We start from the raw sequence: 19806 nt of genomic DNA on the forward strand, positions 1-19806 counted from the left end.
AAATGACCAGCAGCACACCTTTATTTCCTAAACCAAGACTGTCCTTGTTTTTAGTGAACAGGAAAATATTTATTTCTTTGAGGTAATTTAAAGAAAAGCTTAGTAGTCCTCTTTCAGCCAGCTGACCAGCAGTGCCCAACAACAGCTTTGGAAAGGGCAGAGCTGCAATTCTCTATACTCTCTACAGTTGGAGAAAACCTCTGTATCTGGTTTCTGTGGTGTCTCATTAAAAAAGGATTTTAGGGTGCGTTGCTGGTGGTGTAGGGGTTGAGCATGCGACCATATATAGAGCCTATAGTCCTCAATGTGGCTGTTCCGGGTTTGAGTCGGACCTGGCGAGCTTTGTCAAATGTCTCCCCCTCTCTCTCTGCCCCTCTTTCCTGTCTCCCTACTGCCAAAGAAATAAAAACTAAAGGCCCCTAGCGCCAAAAAAATATCTGAAAAACAAGGTTTTTAAAACAGAAACTGTAAGATAGGATATAAGAATTACAGAATTTTTGTAACTGTACACTTTGACACCAGCAACAGAAAACAATAGTCACACACCTAACAGCAATTTCATAGGCAGATATTTGAACCCAGTAGTTCTTTTGCTCACATTTTAAATGTAAGGCTTTGTACTTCCCACATTTTGCAGAAGGCAAAAGGGTAAACCTTTGACATTTCATCAAATGGTTTCCACCAGTTTACCATTATCTTTAATCTCCTGTTTCCCACATGGTTCTGTTCAATCATTCAATCAGCAACTGATACGTTGAAGCAGTACAAATTCTGTGATATTAAATGTCTTTTTTTACTCTTGTGTCTCAGGTAAAGAATACAGCTGCCAATGTACTCAGGGAAACATGGCTCATTTACAAACACACCAAGTTGGTCAAGAAGATAGATCATGCCAAGGTGCGGAAACACCAGCGCAAGTTTCTCCAAGCCATCCACCAGTAAGTCCTGTACTCCCTGTACTCTAATCTGCATTTGAAACAGTTGTTTGCTGCCAATTCAAATCTCTTTGCAGAAAGAAAAAATAAGTTAATTCTATGTGGTTGTCTAACTTGAGGTTCAAAATATTAAGACTTCATAATATCTTATGTTACTAATATGGTAAACAAATGTAGCCATTGCTATGTATTTTCATCCTGTAGAGCTGTTGTTACAGTGTACCCTTCAGGCAGACCTGTGCTTTTTATTGTCATACTCATGTACATGTAAACACTGACAGATGCACACACACACCACACACATTCTTTCTCATGCACCCACACACACTCAAACTATTGTGATGGTCCTTCCTATTTCCCACCCTGCCCCCCTATCCCCTCCAACCCTCTTTTACCCTGCGCTTACAGCGACAAGTGTAATGGTTTCACTCGTTTCGTGAATGTTGTGAGGTTAAAACTCTGTACTGTGTTCTGTCCTTGTTTTGCTCTATCACTGCAGAGCTCAGAAGTAAGTTAAGTCTTCTATGTATCCTTCTCCTACTGTTTCCTCAACATCCTCCTCCTACTCTTTCCATGTCTGCGTTTGACATGCATGAGAAAAAGAATAATAATCTTGGATGCTGAATTGTTTTGGTGTTTTTTTATTTGAGTGTTCCATTTCCTCCCCTCTCCTTCCCATTCTCTCTTGAATGGAATGAGACAAAAAAAGCATCAACATTTTGCCACCAGTGTCAGTAATTAAGGATTGTCTGGAGAGAATGTGTGAAAGAAAAAGCTTCTCTCAGAGAGTGAGCTTGGACCTCTTGTTGGCCAAGATCATACTCATCTACTGCACAAGTGTATGACTAATATAGCTGCTCCCGAGGCTATATTAACCGTCATCAGCAGAACTCATCCTACACTCTTGATGGTTTTGTGATGACATTTTTCCAAACTGTGTAACAAACCGTAGTTACATAAAGAAGCTGAATTGTTTGCTGTTCGTTTAGTTACATTTTCCTCTCTAAAATAATCTCAAAGCTTGATTCATGTGCATAAATTCTACAACGCAGCATGTAAAATAGAAGATAGAAGAATATAATTGTACACAAACGCCTTTAGATTACACATTTTTGGATTTTAGTCCATGTTAGACCTAGGCTGGTATTAGAGGTCTTATTACTATGAGGTAAGGTATTATGGTTTCAAAGCTGCTAAAATTTTCATAAGAGCTATTATATTATTATATATTATATATTAATTATATATTATATATTTTTTTATATACAGAAACATTCAAGGAATATGAATATTAATGAAACGTTTATTTATTTCAGTAACTGAATTCACTTTGTGAAACATTATATAGATTAACTAGGCTCAGATTGATGCTTTCAAACCTTTTTTCTGTTTATTAAGATGATTTTTTGCTTAAAACCAATGAAAACATGACATGACATTTGAGCATTGAATTGATATGGTGATATCTACAGAGGGCACCAGGAAAACAGGACAAGCAGCACGGACAAAGTCACAGGCAGAACAATGGGGAGTAAACAGCAGATACAGCCAGTCTAAAAGAGAATATTGGGCGCATCCAGCGGAGAACAACTAGAACCATGTATCTTACATACTGAGGGAGGTGTGAAGAATGACAAGGGGTGCTTTTGTGTTAATCAGGAGATGGGGAACAGCTGAGGTAGAAGATAACCAGGGAAGGAAAGAAAGGTAGACTAATTAACACTAAGAAACTGAACTAAGACACAAGCTTACCCTAAACCAGGAAGAAAGACAAATACTTACCTAAAGAAAATAAACTACAATGCACAGGGAACAGAACACAGGAATAAACTAGGAAAAACAAACACAAAGAAATAACTAATTGGGCAACACCTTATAAACTTTAATGAACACAGTGAAATGAACAGGAAATGGCAAGACCTTACTAACAAAAATGAACATGGAGAAATTAACCCAATGTGGAGAGAACTAAAGAACATTAATAAACAATAAGGAAATGGTGAGAACAGAGTCATAAAAGAAAAGCAAAGCCTAATTCCTAAGGATCATAAAAACCTGCTTTTTAATCTGACAAACAAGCCTCATCGGAATGCATACCCTAATTTATTAAAAATGATTGTATATTTATTTTTATAGAATTATAGACATTAAAAATATACATTTGATAAATTAACTTGAAAATACTTGATATAACATTAATAACTATGTAAAGTTAGATAACACGAAACCTTAAACAAACTACAAAAACCTAGGAGAATTCTTCCAAAGGTACCTAGGAAAGGTGATTATTTGGTCAATGAAAGACCACCTGAATTTCTCGGCTAAAACAAAAATAAATTGTATAAATAAATGTAATACATTACAATTCTCAAAAAATATATTAAAACATTAAAAAATCTAATAAAAGAAAATTATGTGCAGAAGCAATGAATAAACAAACATATAGGAAAGGAATTTAAGACATCAGTCTGGTAAATCTGGAAATATTTAAGATGTTTTAATGCCTAAAATGGACATTTTTAAATATAAAACATGTTATAACTTTTAAAACCCTGTAATAGAACTAATTTATAAAAAGTGACATCTCACAAACATCAATTTATTTATCCTCCTTATTCCTGGCAGTGCTGCTACAATTGATTGCATTTGCAAGTTCTAGTGAGTAAGTGAACACTGCAGTAAAACACTTTGCTTTAATAGCTAACCATGTGTAGTGAGCTGTAATTTTGATCTGTTTAGCTCAATTTCTTCTTTTTTGTCTATTTTAATAAACACGTGCTTTGGACCTTTTTCAGCAAAGTTTGGACATGTCTGAACATGACTGCCTGCTGCCCTGTTTGTTACACCTATGGAGCCAGCATGTAGTTGTAACAGCTTGATTTTAGCTGCCCTCATAGTGAGTCTACAATGCAAGTTTGATTGAACAATTTTATCAATCATATCAGGTAATCAGAGATTGGTTGCTTCAACAGGCACACTAATTTCCATAGTTTATTGTCAACAGAGATTGGTATTTCTTATCATTTATCAAAGTCATGATAGTTATTGTTTTTCACGGCCAGAAATATTTTGGAATAGCCGATTTCTTTTAACAAGCGGAAACTTTTTAGGAGACTGCATTTATTTTAGACAGCTAACAGAGAGCACAGTAACATACTGTGGAACGTTCCTTGCATCTCAAAAGGAAATTAATACTCAAAGATTTTGGCAGTTTTAAAACCATAGCCTTTTAAAATTTTTGCTCTATATACCTTGATGCTGGAAACCAGATGATGTCCTGTGTCTTTGGTTTGACAGCCATAAGACATAAGGATTTTTAAATGATCTTAAAAATCTAAATAATGAAGCTGTGTCCCTTTAAGATCCAGATGAGTAAGAAGTCAGTAGTTTCTGTGTGCCTCTCTCTCTGCTCTGATAACTCATTTGAACATAACTAAATTTCCTTGAATGGCATCCTGTCTCAGAATTTGCCAAACAGGGAAATTCTTCCCCTCATACAGATGATGGATGCATGGTGCCATAACTAACATAACACATTTTTTAATTCAATGTTCACAAATCCTACAGTGCCATTAACAAATCCGATTAGTGATATAGAGCCACAGAGTGGAAGGCATCACAAAACATGTCAGGTGTACCAGTGGAACTTATTCAGAATGTCTGTGTTGCTGTATTTTCAGCAGTGTCAACAGGCGGTTTATTTCTGACGAGCTTCATCTTTTATCTGTGGCATCCCCTCACACACATCAGCTTGTGAACATATGCACAAACACAGTACAAACTACTGCAGTTCACATTTCATTGTGCACAAAGTCAGTCATAGCCACTGCACGCTTACTGAGTGACCAGTGTGAATACATGAGAACCTATCACTGAGCTGTTTGTAGCACTTACAAAGGGCATGCCATCTTTTTCCTTTCGTTCATGTCTTACTTTTGGATGGAAAGAGATGGGAATGCTTTTTATTTCAAACAGGATTTAAAGGTTTCTCTATGGAAGCATATTGCATTCTTTTGGGGGGAAATTTACCTGTCCAGCATTCAGATACAGTTTCTACAACCTTTCTGACTAGAGGTGGGTGATTTGGCCAAAAAACATTGTAGTTTTATTCTAATAATATCAAGATAATGTCAAGATCTAAACTCATAAATTCACTCTAACTGTGTGATTAGTTGGATACAATGACTAACACTTTAATTTTGTGTCAAATACTTGAATCATAAATTGATTCAATTCAATTTAGTTTTATTTATATAGCGCCAATTCACAACACATGTTGTCCCAAGGCACTTCACAACAGTCAGGTACATACATTCCAATTAATCCTAACAACTGAACAGTGCAGTCGGAGTTAGCTTTTTATTCAAATTGGATAAAAAGTTTTTCTATCTAAGGAAACCCAGCAGATTCTTTTATTCTAGGAAAATTTACAGAATTATTTTTTGAGGGAATGTGAAAAAAATACATGAGGTAGCTTCTGCGGCTAGGGCAGTGCAGTGATGTGAATTTGTTTTTTAAGTATGTTTTAAAATGATCAAATATCCCACATACAAGCATGTGAAATGAACTTCCTCTGTAGGGTTGCTATGGACTCCCCCTCAGAGTTAGGATGAGGATCAGGGGGAGCTTATAGTAGAGCCACTGCTCCTCCAACTTGAAAGGAATCAGCTAAGGTGGATGGGGTTCTGATCAGGATGCCTCCTCTGCGCCTTTATAGGCAGTTTTCTTGTCACCCCCATCAAGAGGTGAGGCCAGGACAGAAAAAGTACCCGCTGCAGGGAGTGTGCTTCCCTTCTGGCCTCACCAGTAGTGAGCTCCCCCACCAAGAGGTGAGGCCAGGACAGAAAAAGTACCCGCTGCAGGGAGTGTGCTTCCCTTCTGGCCTCACCAGTAGTGAGCTGGAGAGAGTTGCTGAGCAGTTGAATGTCTGTGATTCTCTCCCGGGCCTGTCCCAATCTCAGATATCCTAAATTTAGCAATTATTGGTACATTTTAATAAAATCATACAAAAATGTGTTTCAGTTTGAAGGGCATATATCATCATTTTTAAATTTCTTTCCTTTTAATTGGTTATGCAGATTAAGCTAGTTATATTCATTATCTTGCATAAGGTCGAGATATGTATAAAAAGTGTGGATGAAAAAAGGCAATCACAAGGCAGCTGAAAATTAAGCCAAAAGAAGATGAAGACTGATTACTCCTTGGCAACTTTGCATGGATTACTGAAAATAATGACAGCTTAAAAGTACTCATACTTGTACTTGTTGTCTTCCGCTTTATACGGGACCGGGTCACGGGGGCAGCATACTTAGTAGAGACGCCTAGACTTCCCTCTCCCCAGACGCCTCCTCCTGTCCCTCCGGGGGGAACCCAAGGAGTTCCCAGCCAGCCGAGAGACTTCGCACCTCCAGCGTGTCCTGGGCCATGTCCTGAGCCTCCTCCTAGTGGGACGTACCTGTAACATCTACCAGGGGAGGGGTCCAGGAGGTATCCGATATAGATGCCCGAGCCAGCTCAACTTACTCTTTTCGATGTGGAGAACCAGCAGCTATACTCTAAGCTCCGGATGGCCGAGTTCCTCACCCTGTCTCACCCTGTGGATGAAGCTCATTCCAGCTGCTTGTATCCGGGATCTCGTTCTTTTGTACATGACCCAAGGTTCATGCCCATAGGTGAGGGTAGGAACGTAGACTGACCAGTAAATCGAGAGCTTCACTTTTTGGCTCTGCTCTCTCTTTACCATAATTTACTGGCACTGCGTCGTCATTAATGCGGCAGCCGCACCGATCCGTCTGTCAATCTCCTGCTCCATTCTTCCCTCACTCGTGAACACAACCAACAGATACTTGAACTCCTCCACTTGAGACAGGAGCGCCTCTTCAACCTGAATAGGGCCAGCCACCCTTTTCCGGTCAAGAACCATGGCCTGGGACTTGGAGGATCTGATCCTCATCCCAGCTGCTTCACACTCGGCTTCGAACCAACCTGGTTGGTTAAATGCATGCTGTAGGTCTTGGCTAGAGTTGGCCAGCAAGACAACGTCATCTGCAAAAAGAAGATACTGGTCCAGTGTTCCACGGCCAGAACGAAAACCACACTGATCCTCCTGAAAATGAGGTTCGACTATCGGCTGGACTCTCCTCTCCAATACCCTGGCACAGACCTTACCAGGGAGGCTAAGGAGTGTCATCCTCCTGTAGTTGAAACACACCCTCCGGTCTGCCAGTCCAGAGGCACTGTTCCTGACCGCCACATAATGTTGAGGAGGCGTGTCAGCCACGACAGCCCCACAACATCTAGAGTAATGAGATACTCGGGGCAGATCACATCCACCCACGAAGCCTTGCCACCCTGGACCTTTTGCTAAAATTCAAATTCACTAACTACGGTTAGTTTTCTCACAGCATGTGTTTTCAGCCCTAAAGACTCCCAGGTTAATGCTACACATGTAGGAGAGATAAAAATACCAATCTGGCTCTGATAGAAAAAAGAAAATTTGCTGCTACAGCTGATTGTTGTGGGTATACATGTAGGAGGAACATTTGGAGAGAGATTGTATTGATTGAGCATTGTATTAATTTAATAAAGCAATCTTCAGACATCATCTTGTACTATCAGATTAATTAAAACAAAACATTATCTTAGCTGTGAAACTTTAACTCCACAAACAACACTCAGCGTAACCTTGATAGTCTGGCTGCTGACTCTCCTGGAGCTGTCTGTCATTAGTGTGGCATGAGCTGTGTTGTGTCCTCATCCCTTAGCTTTGTAAAAGTCTGCCCTCTACACCTTTATACTTTATGCTACCTTGTTATGCCAATAAGCATTTATACATTCATTTAAAATATTCCTGTTAAAAGGGTCTTTTTTGCAAAAACAATTTTTTTCTGTTAACAACAGTACTAAGTGGCATTCTGTGGTTCTAGACATCATATCAACATCCATGAATAATAGTGCATTGCACGTTTGACAGACACTTCTTGATTTCCACTTTTCTGACTCCTAAAAGATGATGAAATGTGCCCTTTAACAGAACGTTTGATGCTTTTATGAAGTTAGGTACTAACTGAGCCATTTATCAATAATATTATTCCTTTCTTGAAATTCCTGCTACTTTTCTTCAGTATTATAAGGACCACATTTGTATTGTTATTGTGTATTTACCTCATAAATCAATAACAATGTTCAGGACTAACATACCATTTATACTGTTATTTTGTTGTGTTATACTGTTTTTCCCTGGAACTTCCGTAGTATAGTCTTTTCTGCTCCAACATGAAGCTAAGCAGCTCTGATGTAGTGGTTTTCCACCAGCATCTCCTGTGCTTAACTAGGGCTGGTGCTAGAGCTGGTTCTTAACTGGCCTTATCAACGACTTCCTCAGAGCCAGCTCGGAGCCTTATCATGACGTCACTATAAACATCTAATCCAGCACTGGAAAATGGACATTTCCCAGTGTTTGAAGCAGAATAAAAACTTTCTGACAATATTAAAAGGCCTAAAATGTTTACAAACTAAGTCAGAAGTAGCATTTACAGATTCAGAAGATTTTATCATCTGTGAGCGCAAGGTCTCAAGGTCAAGAATCAATTTCAGGATGGCTACGCTGAGGACTATAGACTGCATATATGGGACGCCTGCTCTACTGCTACACCATGCAACACCCCTGCTATGAAGTCTTTAACAAACTCATGTTTTGCTCCCGACTATGTTTGCGTGTTAAAGGGTTAACCAAAGTCCTATGCTAAGGCCTGCTCTCTATTTGTTGTTGCTTCAACGTTGTTTGTTCAGACTGTCATTTTTTCCTGCAGTTCAGTGAATTGTGTGCACATAAAACCTGGGATGGGCATTATGGAATATTGTCACTTTCTTTCTGGTAATTATTGCGATAACAGTACAAGTGATGCTAAAAAAGTATTAAAGAAATCCACACAGTCTGTTTCGGTGGTAGACTTCAGAGCTACAGTGTCTAACAAAAGTTAGTACACCCGTCACATTTTTGTAAATATCTTATTATACTGTATCTTTCATGGGACAAGAGTGACAATATGACACTTTGATACAATGTAAATTAGTCAGTGTACAGCTTGCTTAATTATGTACATTTACCATCAAACTGTCTATTCAAACTGTCTAACTCAACACACAGCCATTACTGTCTAACCTGCTGGCAACAAAAGTGAGTACACCTCTAAATGAAAATGTCCAAATTGTACCCAATTAGTAATTTCCCCTCCCCTTTTTCATGTGACTCATTACTATTACATGGTCTCAGGTGTGAATGGAGAGCAGGTGTGTTAAATGTAATGTTATCAATCTCATAATGGTCACTGGAAGTTCATCATGGCACCACATGACAAATAACTCTCTGAGGATCTAAAAAAGAATTGTTGCTCTACATAAAGATGACCTATGCTATAAGAAGATTTCCAACAACTTGAAACTGAGCTACAGCAAGACCATACACGGTTTAAGAGGACAGGTTCCACTTTGAAGAGGCCTCATCATGGCTGAACAAAGAAGTTGAGTTCACATGCTCAGCGTCATATCCAGAAGTTGAAAATAGACATATAAGTGCTGCCAGCATTCATCAAGAGTTAGAAGGGGTGGGTAGGTCAGCCTGTCAGTGCTCAGACCATATGCCGCACACTGCATCAAATTGGTCTGAATGGCTGTTTTCCCAAAAGGAAGCTTCTTCTACAGATAATGCACAAGAAAGCCCACAAACAGTTTGCTAAAGACAAGCAGACAAAGGACGTGCATTACTGGAACCATGTCCTGTGGTCTGATGAGACCAAGATAAATTACTAGATTCAGATGGTGTAAAGCGTCTGTGGCGACATCCAGGTGAGGAGTACAAAGACAAGTGTGTCTTGATTACAGTCAAACATGGTGGTTAGAGTGTCATGGTTTGGAGCTACATAAGTGCTATTCGGTAGTGTAGGCTGACATACTGAAGCAGAGCATTATCCCCTCTCTTCGGAAACTGGGCCGCAACCACCCTCAAAAACACCTCCGAGATGACCACAGCCTTGCTAATGAAACTGAGGGTAAAGTTGCTGGACTGGCCCTATCGATCATCTGTGGGCCATCCTCAAATGGAAGGTGGAGGAGCCCTCTAAATCTAGAAAATAACACAAAATACTGACACTTTGGGAACAGTTTGGACATTTTCACTTAGGGGTGTACTCACTTTTGTAGCCAGTGGTTTAGACATTAATTGCTGTGCGCTGAGTAATTTTGAAGAAACTTTAAATTTACAGTTTCATCGGATCAAAGTGTCATATCTTCAGTGGCATCCCATGAAAAGATATAATAAAATAATAACAGTAGTGTGAGGGGTGTACTCACTTTTGTGAGATACTGTATAACTGTTCGTCACTGCAGACAAAGTCCTCCAAATACAAATCCAGCTCTTTTTCTACCCATTATAAAATGAGCTATTTCAGGACACCGGTTTTATTAGGTTGTTTTATTTTATCACTAAACCACACTAAAAGACATCATAAGTTCTAATTTACTGTCAAGTGTACAAATCACAATTATTATTACAAAACAAACATTTGCATGAAAATGATTAACCAAACAGATTGCATCAATTCTCTGACTTCAATCAGCCCTCCTAGGTGAGCATGTAGCAACAGTAGAGAGTTATTTCCACTATCGTTGACGTTGCAGCAATCCCTCATACTGAGCATGCATGTAGGAACAGAGGAGAGGAAAAACTCCCTTTTAACAGGAAGAAAACTCCAACAGAACCAGGCTCAGGGTGAGCGTCCATCTTGCACGACTGACTGGAGAGACAGGGTTAAGAAGAGCCGAGTGTATCATCTATACAAAGAGAACAATAAGTTGTTGACTGCAATAGCCAAGCCTCCAGAAAGGTGTCACAGCTAAACACAGAGCCAGACCAGGTGTAGCTTCTATGAAGAGAAAAAATAGAGACAACAAAATTAGACAGTAGTGTGAGAATGTAGCAGAGAGAGTGAAAGTGGTCATTATGTCCTCCAGCAGCCTAAGCCTATAGCAGCATAACTACAGAGATGGCTCAGGATAACCTAAGCCACTCTAACTATAAGCTTTAGGAAGGAAAGTTTTAAGCCTAGCCTTAAAAGTAGACAGGGTGTCTGCCTCACAGACTAAAGCTGTGAGCTGGTTCCACAGGAGAGGAGCCTGATAACTAAAGGATCTGCCTCCCATTCTACTTCTAGAGACTCTAGGAACCACCAGTGAACCTGCAGTCTGAGAACGAAGTGCTCTGTTAGGAACATATGGAACAATCAGATCTCTGATGTATGATGGAGCTAGATCATTAAGGGCTTTATATGTGAGGAGGAGAATTTTAAATTCTATTCTGGATTTAACAGGGACCCAATGAAGGGAAGCTAAAATAGGAGAAATATGATCTCTCTTTTTAATTTTCATCAGAACTTTTGCAGCAACATTTTGGATCAGCTGAAGGCTTTTAACTGCATTTTGTGGACATCCTGATATTAAAGAATTACAATAGTTCAGCCTTGAAGTAACAAATGCATGGATTAGTTTTTCAGCTTCTTTCCTGGACAGGATAGTTCTAATTTTGGCAATATTACAAAGGTGAAAGAAGGAAATCCTAGAAACTTGTTTAATATTGGATTTAAATGACATTTTCTGGTGAAAAATAACACCAAGGTTTTTTACTTTATTACCAGAGGTCAATTTAATGTCATACAGGTTAAGTGATTGACTAAGCAGTTTCATTTTCACAGACTCCGGTCCAAAGATGACAACTTTTGTCTTGCCTGAATTTAGAAGCAGAAAATTTAAAGTAATCCATGTTTTTATGTCTTCGAGACATGCTTGTAGTCTATCTAACTAGTTGGGCTCATCAGGATTCATGGATAAATAAAGCTGAGTATCATCTGCATAACAATGAAAATCTTTCCCATGCTGCCTGATCATTTTACATATATATAACTTTGGCACGAACCTTGTCCCAAAAATCAAACGATAATAGTCTGTAAAGATTTTCTAGATTTCAGAGTAAATAAGTAAGAGTAGAGATGGGAATCACAAGATACTTCGTGTCATGATGATTTCTACATAATCCTCAATATCTGCAGTATCACATTAGAGAAATTATTTAATAAACAATAAGCTGCACTACAACCCTATAATGATCTTTAATAATAATGTCTCATTAAAAAAACCAAATGCCTGTGAAAAGTTGAACTTCAGGGACATCTTGTTATTATATTGCACTACGTTTTTTTGTACTATCTGGTGTTATCCCGCTAATACAGTAAAAAAAAAAAAATTTCTGGCTGGTTAACTTCCTGTAAGGTTTCATTCAGTCATGTGTTCAGTGCATCCATAAGAGAAAAGTTAGTAAAGAAGCAATGCAAGCTATGAAGTCTGTTTATGGTGACCTAATTTATCATTTCAACTGTTGATAGTTGGAGAATCTTGTCACTGAAGAGGACTGAAGGTGTTTTTCACTTCCAATATTTTTATTCAACATTTAGGAAATTGAGACAAACATGATTCAAATTCACCAGGAAAGGTTATGAAAATACAGTAAACTTTTAATGGTAAACTATTAACTACTTTATTTACCAAAGAAACCCTCTGACTTCTCAGAGGCTTTATTTTGCCATTTTCTGCTTCTTCCCTAAAAAGTAGATAGAAAACCGCCCCATCGCCCACCCCTGTTTGTAACAAGACAGATAAGATATCTCAGAATAATAACTTTCCATCATTTCAACAACACCTGCTGATGTCTTATGATGATTAAAAATGTTAATTGCAAAAATAGATCTTGTCACAATCTTTAAAATCATTTAAAATGAGTGTAGTATGCTTCTGTAACTCTGCATGTTTTGGTTGGCAGTTTATTTACCAAGACCGAGTATGCTTGCTTTTATGCACATCTCTTTGTACTGTATATGTATATATACAGTTTTGCAAAGTATATGTATGCACATGTTTGAAAGACATTTTTGTAATGCATGCATCTCATTTGAGTCTGACTGATATGAGAACACTGCTAATAAAATGTATTTTCCTCCTCTTCCTTTCTTCTTTATCGGTCTTTTCTCTCCCCTTCTTTATTCCTTAAAACCACATATCTTCTCCTTCCTGCTCTCTTTTCTCCACATTTATCATTGCATCCTTCTTTCTCTACTTTGTCTTCTGTCTTTCTCCTGTTAACATCCCCCCTTGCCCCCACCCAGACTGCGCAGTGTGAAGATGGAGCAGAGAAAACTCAACGATCAGGCTAACACTTTGGTGGACCTTGCAAAGGCAAGTCTTCTTTGATTTTGAAGTAGCGTGTAATTTATACGCTAAACTGCCCATATCTTAAAGTTCAACTGACTGTTTTATATTTTGTTGAAAATTAAAAAATGGAAAAAATGTATGTACTAAAAAAAGGCTAATTCACAACTTTTCTACATTTCAAATACAGTAAGATGCAAAGTTACAGGAAAGTGTTTCTGTAATCTTTTATAAAATAAATCTGCAGTGAGTGTGAAGTTTAAGAATAGATAAATCATCAGTAATCTGTAAAAAATTAGAAGTGGTAGAGATGCAAAAAAGTTGCTCAGCAAGGAAAATAATGGTTTGATTGCTGTAATGCAATAAAGGTTTTTCGATCTGCCATTTTTTGAAAAATATAAAAAAAAAAAGCAAATTACATTGTTTTAAATTAATACTCCTTTTACATATGTTTATTATCTTTTCAGAGTTGCCTGTCTCTTTTCATTTCAAAAACAAACTTCTTGATTAAATGAAAATTATTTGAAATCTAAAATTGCCAGGGGTCGGATTACCTTTAGCCCAAACTGTATTTAGTCCTTTGAGTTTAAGTTTAAGAATGTAATTGAACATAAAAATACATACATACAGGGGTTGGACAATGAAACTGAAACACCTGGTTTTAGACCACAATAATTTCTTAGTACATGAAGATGTTGGATTATTTCAGACATGCTTTATTCACAAAATAAATAAAACATTATTGTGCCGAATGGGAACTTATCTTGAGATTTTCCAAATTTTATCTTGCATTTCTCTGAGAATATTCTTAAGTAAGAAAATCGATTCAGTGATTGGTCCTTGCCTGGGGTTTTCTACATATATCACCCATAACCAGCTTTGCTGCACAGCAACATGTTCTAAACCAGCACTGAGACTGACGCTTGAGATTTGGTCCTACGCTTCAGTTTAACTTTTAATGTTTTAAGTCCATTCTTAAGAGTATTTCTGAAAAGTTTGATACATAAGGGTCCTTATTGCTAAGGTAACAGGACCAGCAGGGAAACCTAGAATATCCCCATGATAATGGGTGATCCCAATGTCTTCTTAGGTCCGAAGGTGTGTATACATGTATATATACATGGGTTGGACAATGAAACTGAAACACCTGGTTTTAGACCACAATAATTTAGTAGTATGGTGTAGGGCCTCCTTTTGTGGCCAATACAGCGTCAATTCATCTTGGGAATGACATATACACGTCCTGCACAGTGGTTAGAGGGATTTTAAGACATTCTTCTTGCAGGATAGTGGCCAGGTCACTACGTGATACTGGTGGAGGAAAACGTTTCCTGACTCGCTCCTCCAAAACACCCCAAAGTGGCTCAATAATATTTAGATCTGGTGACTGTGCAGGCCATGGGAGATGTTCAACTTCACTTTCATGTTCATCAAACCAATCTTTCACCAGTCTTGCTGTATGTATTGGTGCATTGTCATCCTGATACACGGCACCGCCTTCAGGATACAATGTTTGAACCATTGGATGCACATGGTCCTCAAGACTGGTTCAGTAGTCCTTGGCAGTGACGCGCCCATCTACCACAAGTATTGGGCCGAGGGAATGCCATGATATGGCAGCCCAAACCATCACTGATCCACCCCCATGCTTCACTCTGGGCATGCAACAGTGTGGGTGGTACGCTTCTTTGGAGCTTCTCCACACCGTAACTCTCCCGGATGTGGGGAAAACAGTAAAGGTGGACTCATCAGAGAACGTTACATGTTTCACATTGTCCACAGCCCAAGATTTGCGCTCCTTGCACCATTGAAACCGACGTTTGGCATTGGCATGAGTGACCAAAGGTTTGGCTATAGCAGCCCGGCCATGTACAGGTCCTTCTCAAAATATTAGCATATTGTGATAAAGTTCATTATTTTCCATAATGTAATGATGAAAATTTAACATTCATATATTTTAGATTCATTGCACACTAACTGAAATATTTCAGGTCTTTTATTGTCTTAATACGGAAGATTTTGGCATACAGCTCATGAAAACCCAAAATTCCTATCTCACAAAATTAGCATATTTCATCCGACCAATAAAATAAAAGTGTTTTTAATACAAAAAACGTCAACCTTCAAATAATCATGTACAGTTATGCACTCAATACTTGATTGGGAATCCTTTTGCAGAAATGACTGCTTCAATGCGGCGTGGCATGGAGGCAATCAGCCTGTGGCACTGCTGAGGTCTTATGGAGGCCCAGGATGCTTCCTTTAGCTCATCCAGAGTGTTGGTTCTTGAGTCTCTCAACGTTCTCTTCACAATATCCCACAGATTCTCTATGGGGTTCAGGTCAGGAGAGTTGGCAGGCCAATTGAGCACAGTGATACCATGGTCAGTAAACCATTTACCAGTGGTTTTGGCACTGTGAGCAGGTGCCAGGTCGTGCTGAAAAATGAAATCTTCATCTCCATAAAGCTTTTCAGCAGATGGAAGCATGAAGTGCTCCAAAATCTCCTGATAGCTAGCTGCATTAACCCTGCCCTTGATAAAACACAGTGGACCAACACCAGCAGCTGACAAGGCACCCCAGACCATCACTGACAGTGGGTACTTGACACTGGACTTCTGGCATTTTGGCATTTCCTTCTCCCCAGTCTTCCTCCAGACTCTGGTACCTTGATCTCCGAATGACATGCAGAATTTGCTTTCATCCGAAAAAAGTACTTTGGACCACTGAGCAACAGTCCAGTGCTGCTTCTCTGTAGCCCAGGTCAGGCGCTTCTGCTGCTGTTTCTGGTTCAAAAGTGGCTTGACCTGGTGAATGCAGCACCTGTAGCCCATTTCCTGGACACGCCTGTGCACGGTGGCTCTGGATGTTTCTACTCCAGACTCAGTCCACTGCTTCCGCAGGTCCTCCAAGGTCTGGAATCGGCCCTTCTCCACAATCATCCTCAGGGTCCAGTCACCTCTTCTCGTTGTGCAGCGTTTTCTTCCACACTGAGGTGCCTTGATATAGTACTCTGGGAACAGCCTATTTGTTCAGAAATTTCTTTCTGTGTCTTACCCTCTTGCTTGAGGGTGTCAATAGTGGCCTTCTGGACAGCAGTCAGGTCGGCAGTCTTACCCATGATTGGGGTTTTGAGTGATGAACCAGGCTGGGAGTTTTAAAGGCCTCAGGAATCTTTTGCAGGTGTTTAGAGTTAACTCGTTGATTCAGATGATTAGGTTCATAGCTCGTTTAGAGACCCTTTTAATGATATGCTAATTTTGTGAGATAGGAATTTTGGGTTTTCATGAGTTGTATGCCAAAATCATCCGTATTAAGACAATAAAATACCTGAAATATTTCAGTTAGTGTGCAATTAATCTAAAATATATGAATGTTAAATTTTCATCATTACATTATGGAAAATAATGAACTTTATCACAATATGCTAATATTTTGAGAAGGACCAGTATATTAACCCTGTGGAGCTCCCGACGGACAGTTCTGGTGGAAACAGGAGAGTTGAGGTGCACATTTAATTCTGCCGTAATTTGGGCAGCCGTGGTTTTATGTTTTTTGGATACAATCCGGGTTAGCACCCGAACATCCCTTTCAGACAGCTTCCTCTTGCGTCCACAGTTAATCCTGTTGGATGTGGTTCGTCCTTCTTGGTGGTATGCTGACATTACCCTGGATACCGTGGCTCTTGATACATCACAAAGACTTGCTGTCTTGGTCACAAATGCGCTAGCAAGACATGCACCAACAATTTGTCCTCTTTTGAACTCTGGTATGTCACCCATAATGTTGTGTGCATTTCAATATTTTGAGAAAAACTGTGCTCTTACCCTGCTAATTGAACCTTCACACTCTGCTCTTACTGGTGCAATGTGTAATCAGTGAAGACTGGCTACCAGGCTGGTCCAATTTAGCCATGAAACCTCCCACAGAAAAAAGACAGGTGTTTCAGTTTCATTGTCCAACCCCTGTACATGCACATAGATTTTCATGATTCACTTATAAAATATTACAATGATAACAGCACATTCTCTTTCAATTGTTGCAAAAACACATATGGTAAGACTGGCCACCACTGCTGGCTCTGCAGAACAATAAGTGCGTTCATAATGGAAACCCTTTTAATTACATAAATGGATCTTCTCAATCAAATGCAGAAAGCATTAAAAACTTTATCTGGCTATAAATGTACTGGAGAGGCTGATTGTTAAATCTATGAGAAGATATAATCTATGCTGACACGCTGAAACTGTGCGGCTCCAGTTCTTTCTGCCTCTAAACAGTATTTTATTTTCAGTGAGTAATGAACTTAGTTGGGTGTTTGATCTTATGATGAACATGAACCGTTTTTTGCTAAGTATGAGGGTTTTAATATTAGTTCATGTTCAACAGGTTTTTGAATATTAAATTGTAAAACAACTTTTTCTTACCTATTTTATTCTAGTTTCTTTCTCAGTTTTCTCCATATCTCTGTTCTCCTGAAACACATTTACTTTCTCTTCTTCGTTAGACCCAGAATGTGATGTATGATTTGGTGTCGGAGCTGCAGGAGAGAAGCGAAGAGCTGGACAAGCGCATCGGCACATTGGAGGACAAACTAGACTCAGTGGCGGGCAGCCTGCAGGCACTGCCCTGCCTCATCTCCCAAGCCATAACCCAACAGCAGCAAGACTTCCTGGACGGCTTTGTTCACCGCTTTCGACCTGCCTCTCTAGCGTCAGAGCGTTCCGAACGCTCAGAGAGATCTTGGACTTCCACCACCCGTAGGCGGCGCTCTCCCTCCACAGCACCACACACGTCTTCTGACAGTGGATAACCTTGACAAACCCTCTGTTATCCCCTTATCAAGCCACACATTTTCCAGAAAAATCCTTCACCACATTCTATCCAATCCAAAGCTGTCCCTGCATCCACTGCAAGTCCATGTCTGGACTAATAATGAATCCATATCTTGACCTATGACCTAATGCTCACCTCTATTCTCTTTCTCTCTCTCTCTCTCTCTGTCTGTCTCTCTCTCTCTCTGTCTCTCAGTCTCTCCCTTTTTTCCTTCTCCCACATCAACCAAAAAAAATCCAAAACCTCCAAAATCCAGTTCCTCTGTGACTGAGCCTCTCAGCACAGTTCTGGATTAGAGCTACTCGAATAGAAAAGCAAAGGCAAACAATTAACAGAAAAACACAAATGCATCCAAAAAATGTCAAAGAGAAAAAAAAATTTTAAATGACAGATAAAGTAGAGATATGGTTTATGTTTTAGCCATTGTATGGCTGTTCCTGTTAGCTTTTTTGTAAAAGCCCTTGTATAGTTAAAAAAATGACTGAGTTCAGGGTCGCTGGGGTGAGAGCTGGCTATCACACCGGAGAGTCCTTAACCACACGGGAGGATGTTGGTCTGTGGAGCGGAGGTCCTCGGGTCACCTGCTGGCCCTCTGAGGCCATGGAGGACATCTCTCCACCCATGTGTCCGTTTCTCTGTTTGTCCAAGGAGAAGAGCGAGATAAACCATTTGATTCCCTTCACAAGAGACAAGTGTCATGGAGTCTTTCTCATAGTTTAGGGTGAAAGCTTTAGGAGAAACCTTGAAAACCCTGACTTCAGGTTAGTGTCTGAAAATGCACTTAAAGGAGAGGAGAAACTGTCACATGAAAGAATTGCAAAGAGGGTGCATATGGCATTACTATAAGGTAGGAAAAATGTACTCGTTTGCCAACTTCAAGGTATCAGCTTCCTTGTTCTTACCAAGGAAAAAAGAGAGCAACTATCTTTTTTAGTTACATATTGACATGTGATTTTTCAGTGCCTGAATGTATAAATAGTAGAGGGTTATTTAATTACTAATTTCAAAGCTTTTTTACAATGTTAACAGTCTGAATACAGCATTGCATTCCTTTTTCAGATACATTCCTCTCCAAAAATGTAAAAAAACTGTCTTAATGTAATGCATATCATTGCCTCCATTACACTGCAACGCCAAACATATATATTTTTTTTATTTCTACTAACAGTAACAAATTAAAAATTCAGAGATTAATTTAGAAAATATTTGTTAGTCTAACAGAGAGCTCACTTCTTGCTCATTGCTGCCCACCATGATGAAAAATGAAGTAGACTACCTGTCTCACCAATAATTAGAGCTTCCTGTGGTCTTTTGGAAACGGCATGGCTTGAATCGTGCTGTTATACAGCCACACAGCCACACATCACTGGTCGAACTGAGAAACAAACCTGGCTCTTTTGCATGTTTCTGTTGAACAATAACAAGAGATCACACTTTTCCTGGGTTGATAATTCACAATTTTGATTGATTATGTTACTTCTTTGTCTGTTGCTTTCTATCCTTTTTTAAATACATTTTTACTTTTTTAACTAGGATATCTAGCATTTTAGATTTGCAGATCTTAGTGAGCTGCAGCAATGTTAATTCTGTAATGCATTCCCTGTTTAAAATCTGAGGTGAAAAAGAAAATCAGTTACAAAAGAATATTTAAAGGGTACAATAAAAGTGTTGGAGCAACTTACAGAACAGTGAACTGATCCCTCTTCCCCTGAGAAAAAAACAATTTGTTTCTACCTGGCTTTCTTGCTGACTGTCTGACTGTTATCACTCCGTCTGAACTG

At 39.2% G+C, this 19806-nt stretch overlaps 1 protein-coding gene across 2 annotated transcripts in view; it reads left to right on the forward strand.

The window, feature by feature from the left end:
- kcnn1a (potassium intermediate/small conductance calcium-activated channel, subfamily N, member 1a) overlaps nucleotides 1-19706 on the forward strand; it is a 137473-nt gene extending 117767 nt beyond the window's left edge. Inside the window, exons 7-10 of one of the 2 annotated variants that reach the window (XM_047369203.1) lie at nucleotides 811-938; nucleotides 1435-1443; nucleotides 13148-13217; nucleotides 17697-19706. In XM_047369203.1, coding sequence (XP_047225159.1) covers nucleotides 811-938; nucleotides 1435-1443; nucleotides 13148-13217; nucleotides 17697-18002 — 513 coding nt within the window. In that variant the 3' untranslated portion in view covers nucleotides 18003-19706. The remainder of the gene's footprint in view (nucleotides 1-810; nucleotides 939-1434; nucleotides 1444-13147; nucleotides 13218-17696) is intronic. The other variant, XM_047369204.1, reaches the window with a different exon arrangement.
- The last annotated feature ends 100 nt before the right edge of the window (nucleotides 19707-19806 follow it).

Source organism: Girardinichthys multiradiatus, chromosome 6 (genome assembly GCF_021462225.1).
Source record: "Girardinichthys multiradiatus isolate DD_20200921_A chromosome 6, DD_fGirMul_XY1, whole genome shotgun sequence".
NCBI lineage: Eukaryota > Metazoa > Chordata > Actinopteri > Cyprinodontiformes > Goodeidae > Girardinichthys > Girardinichthys multiradiatus.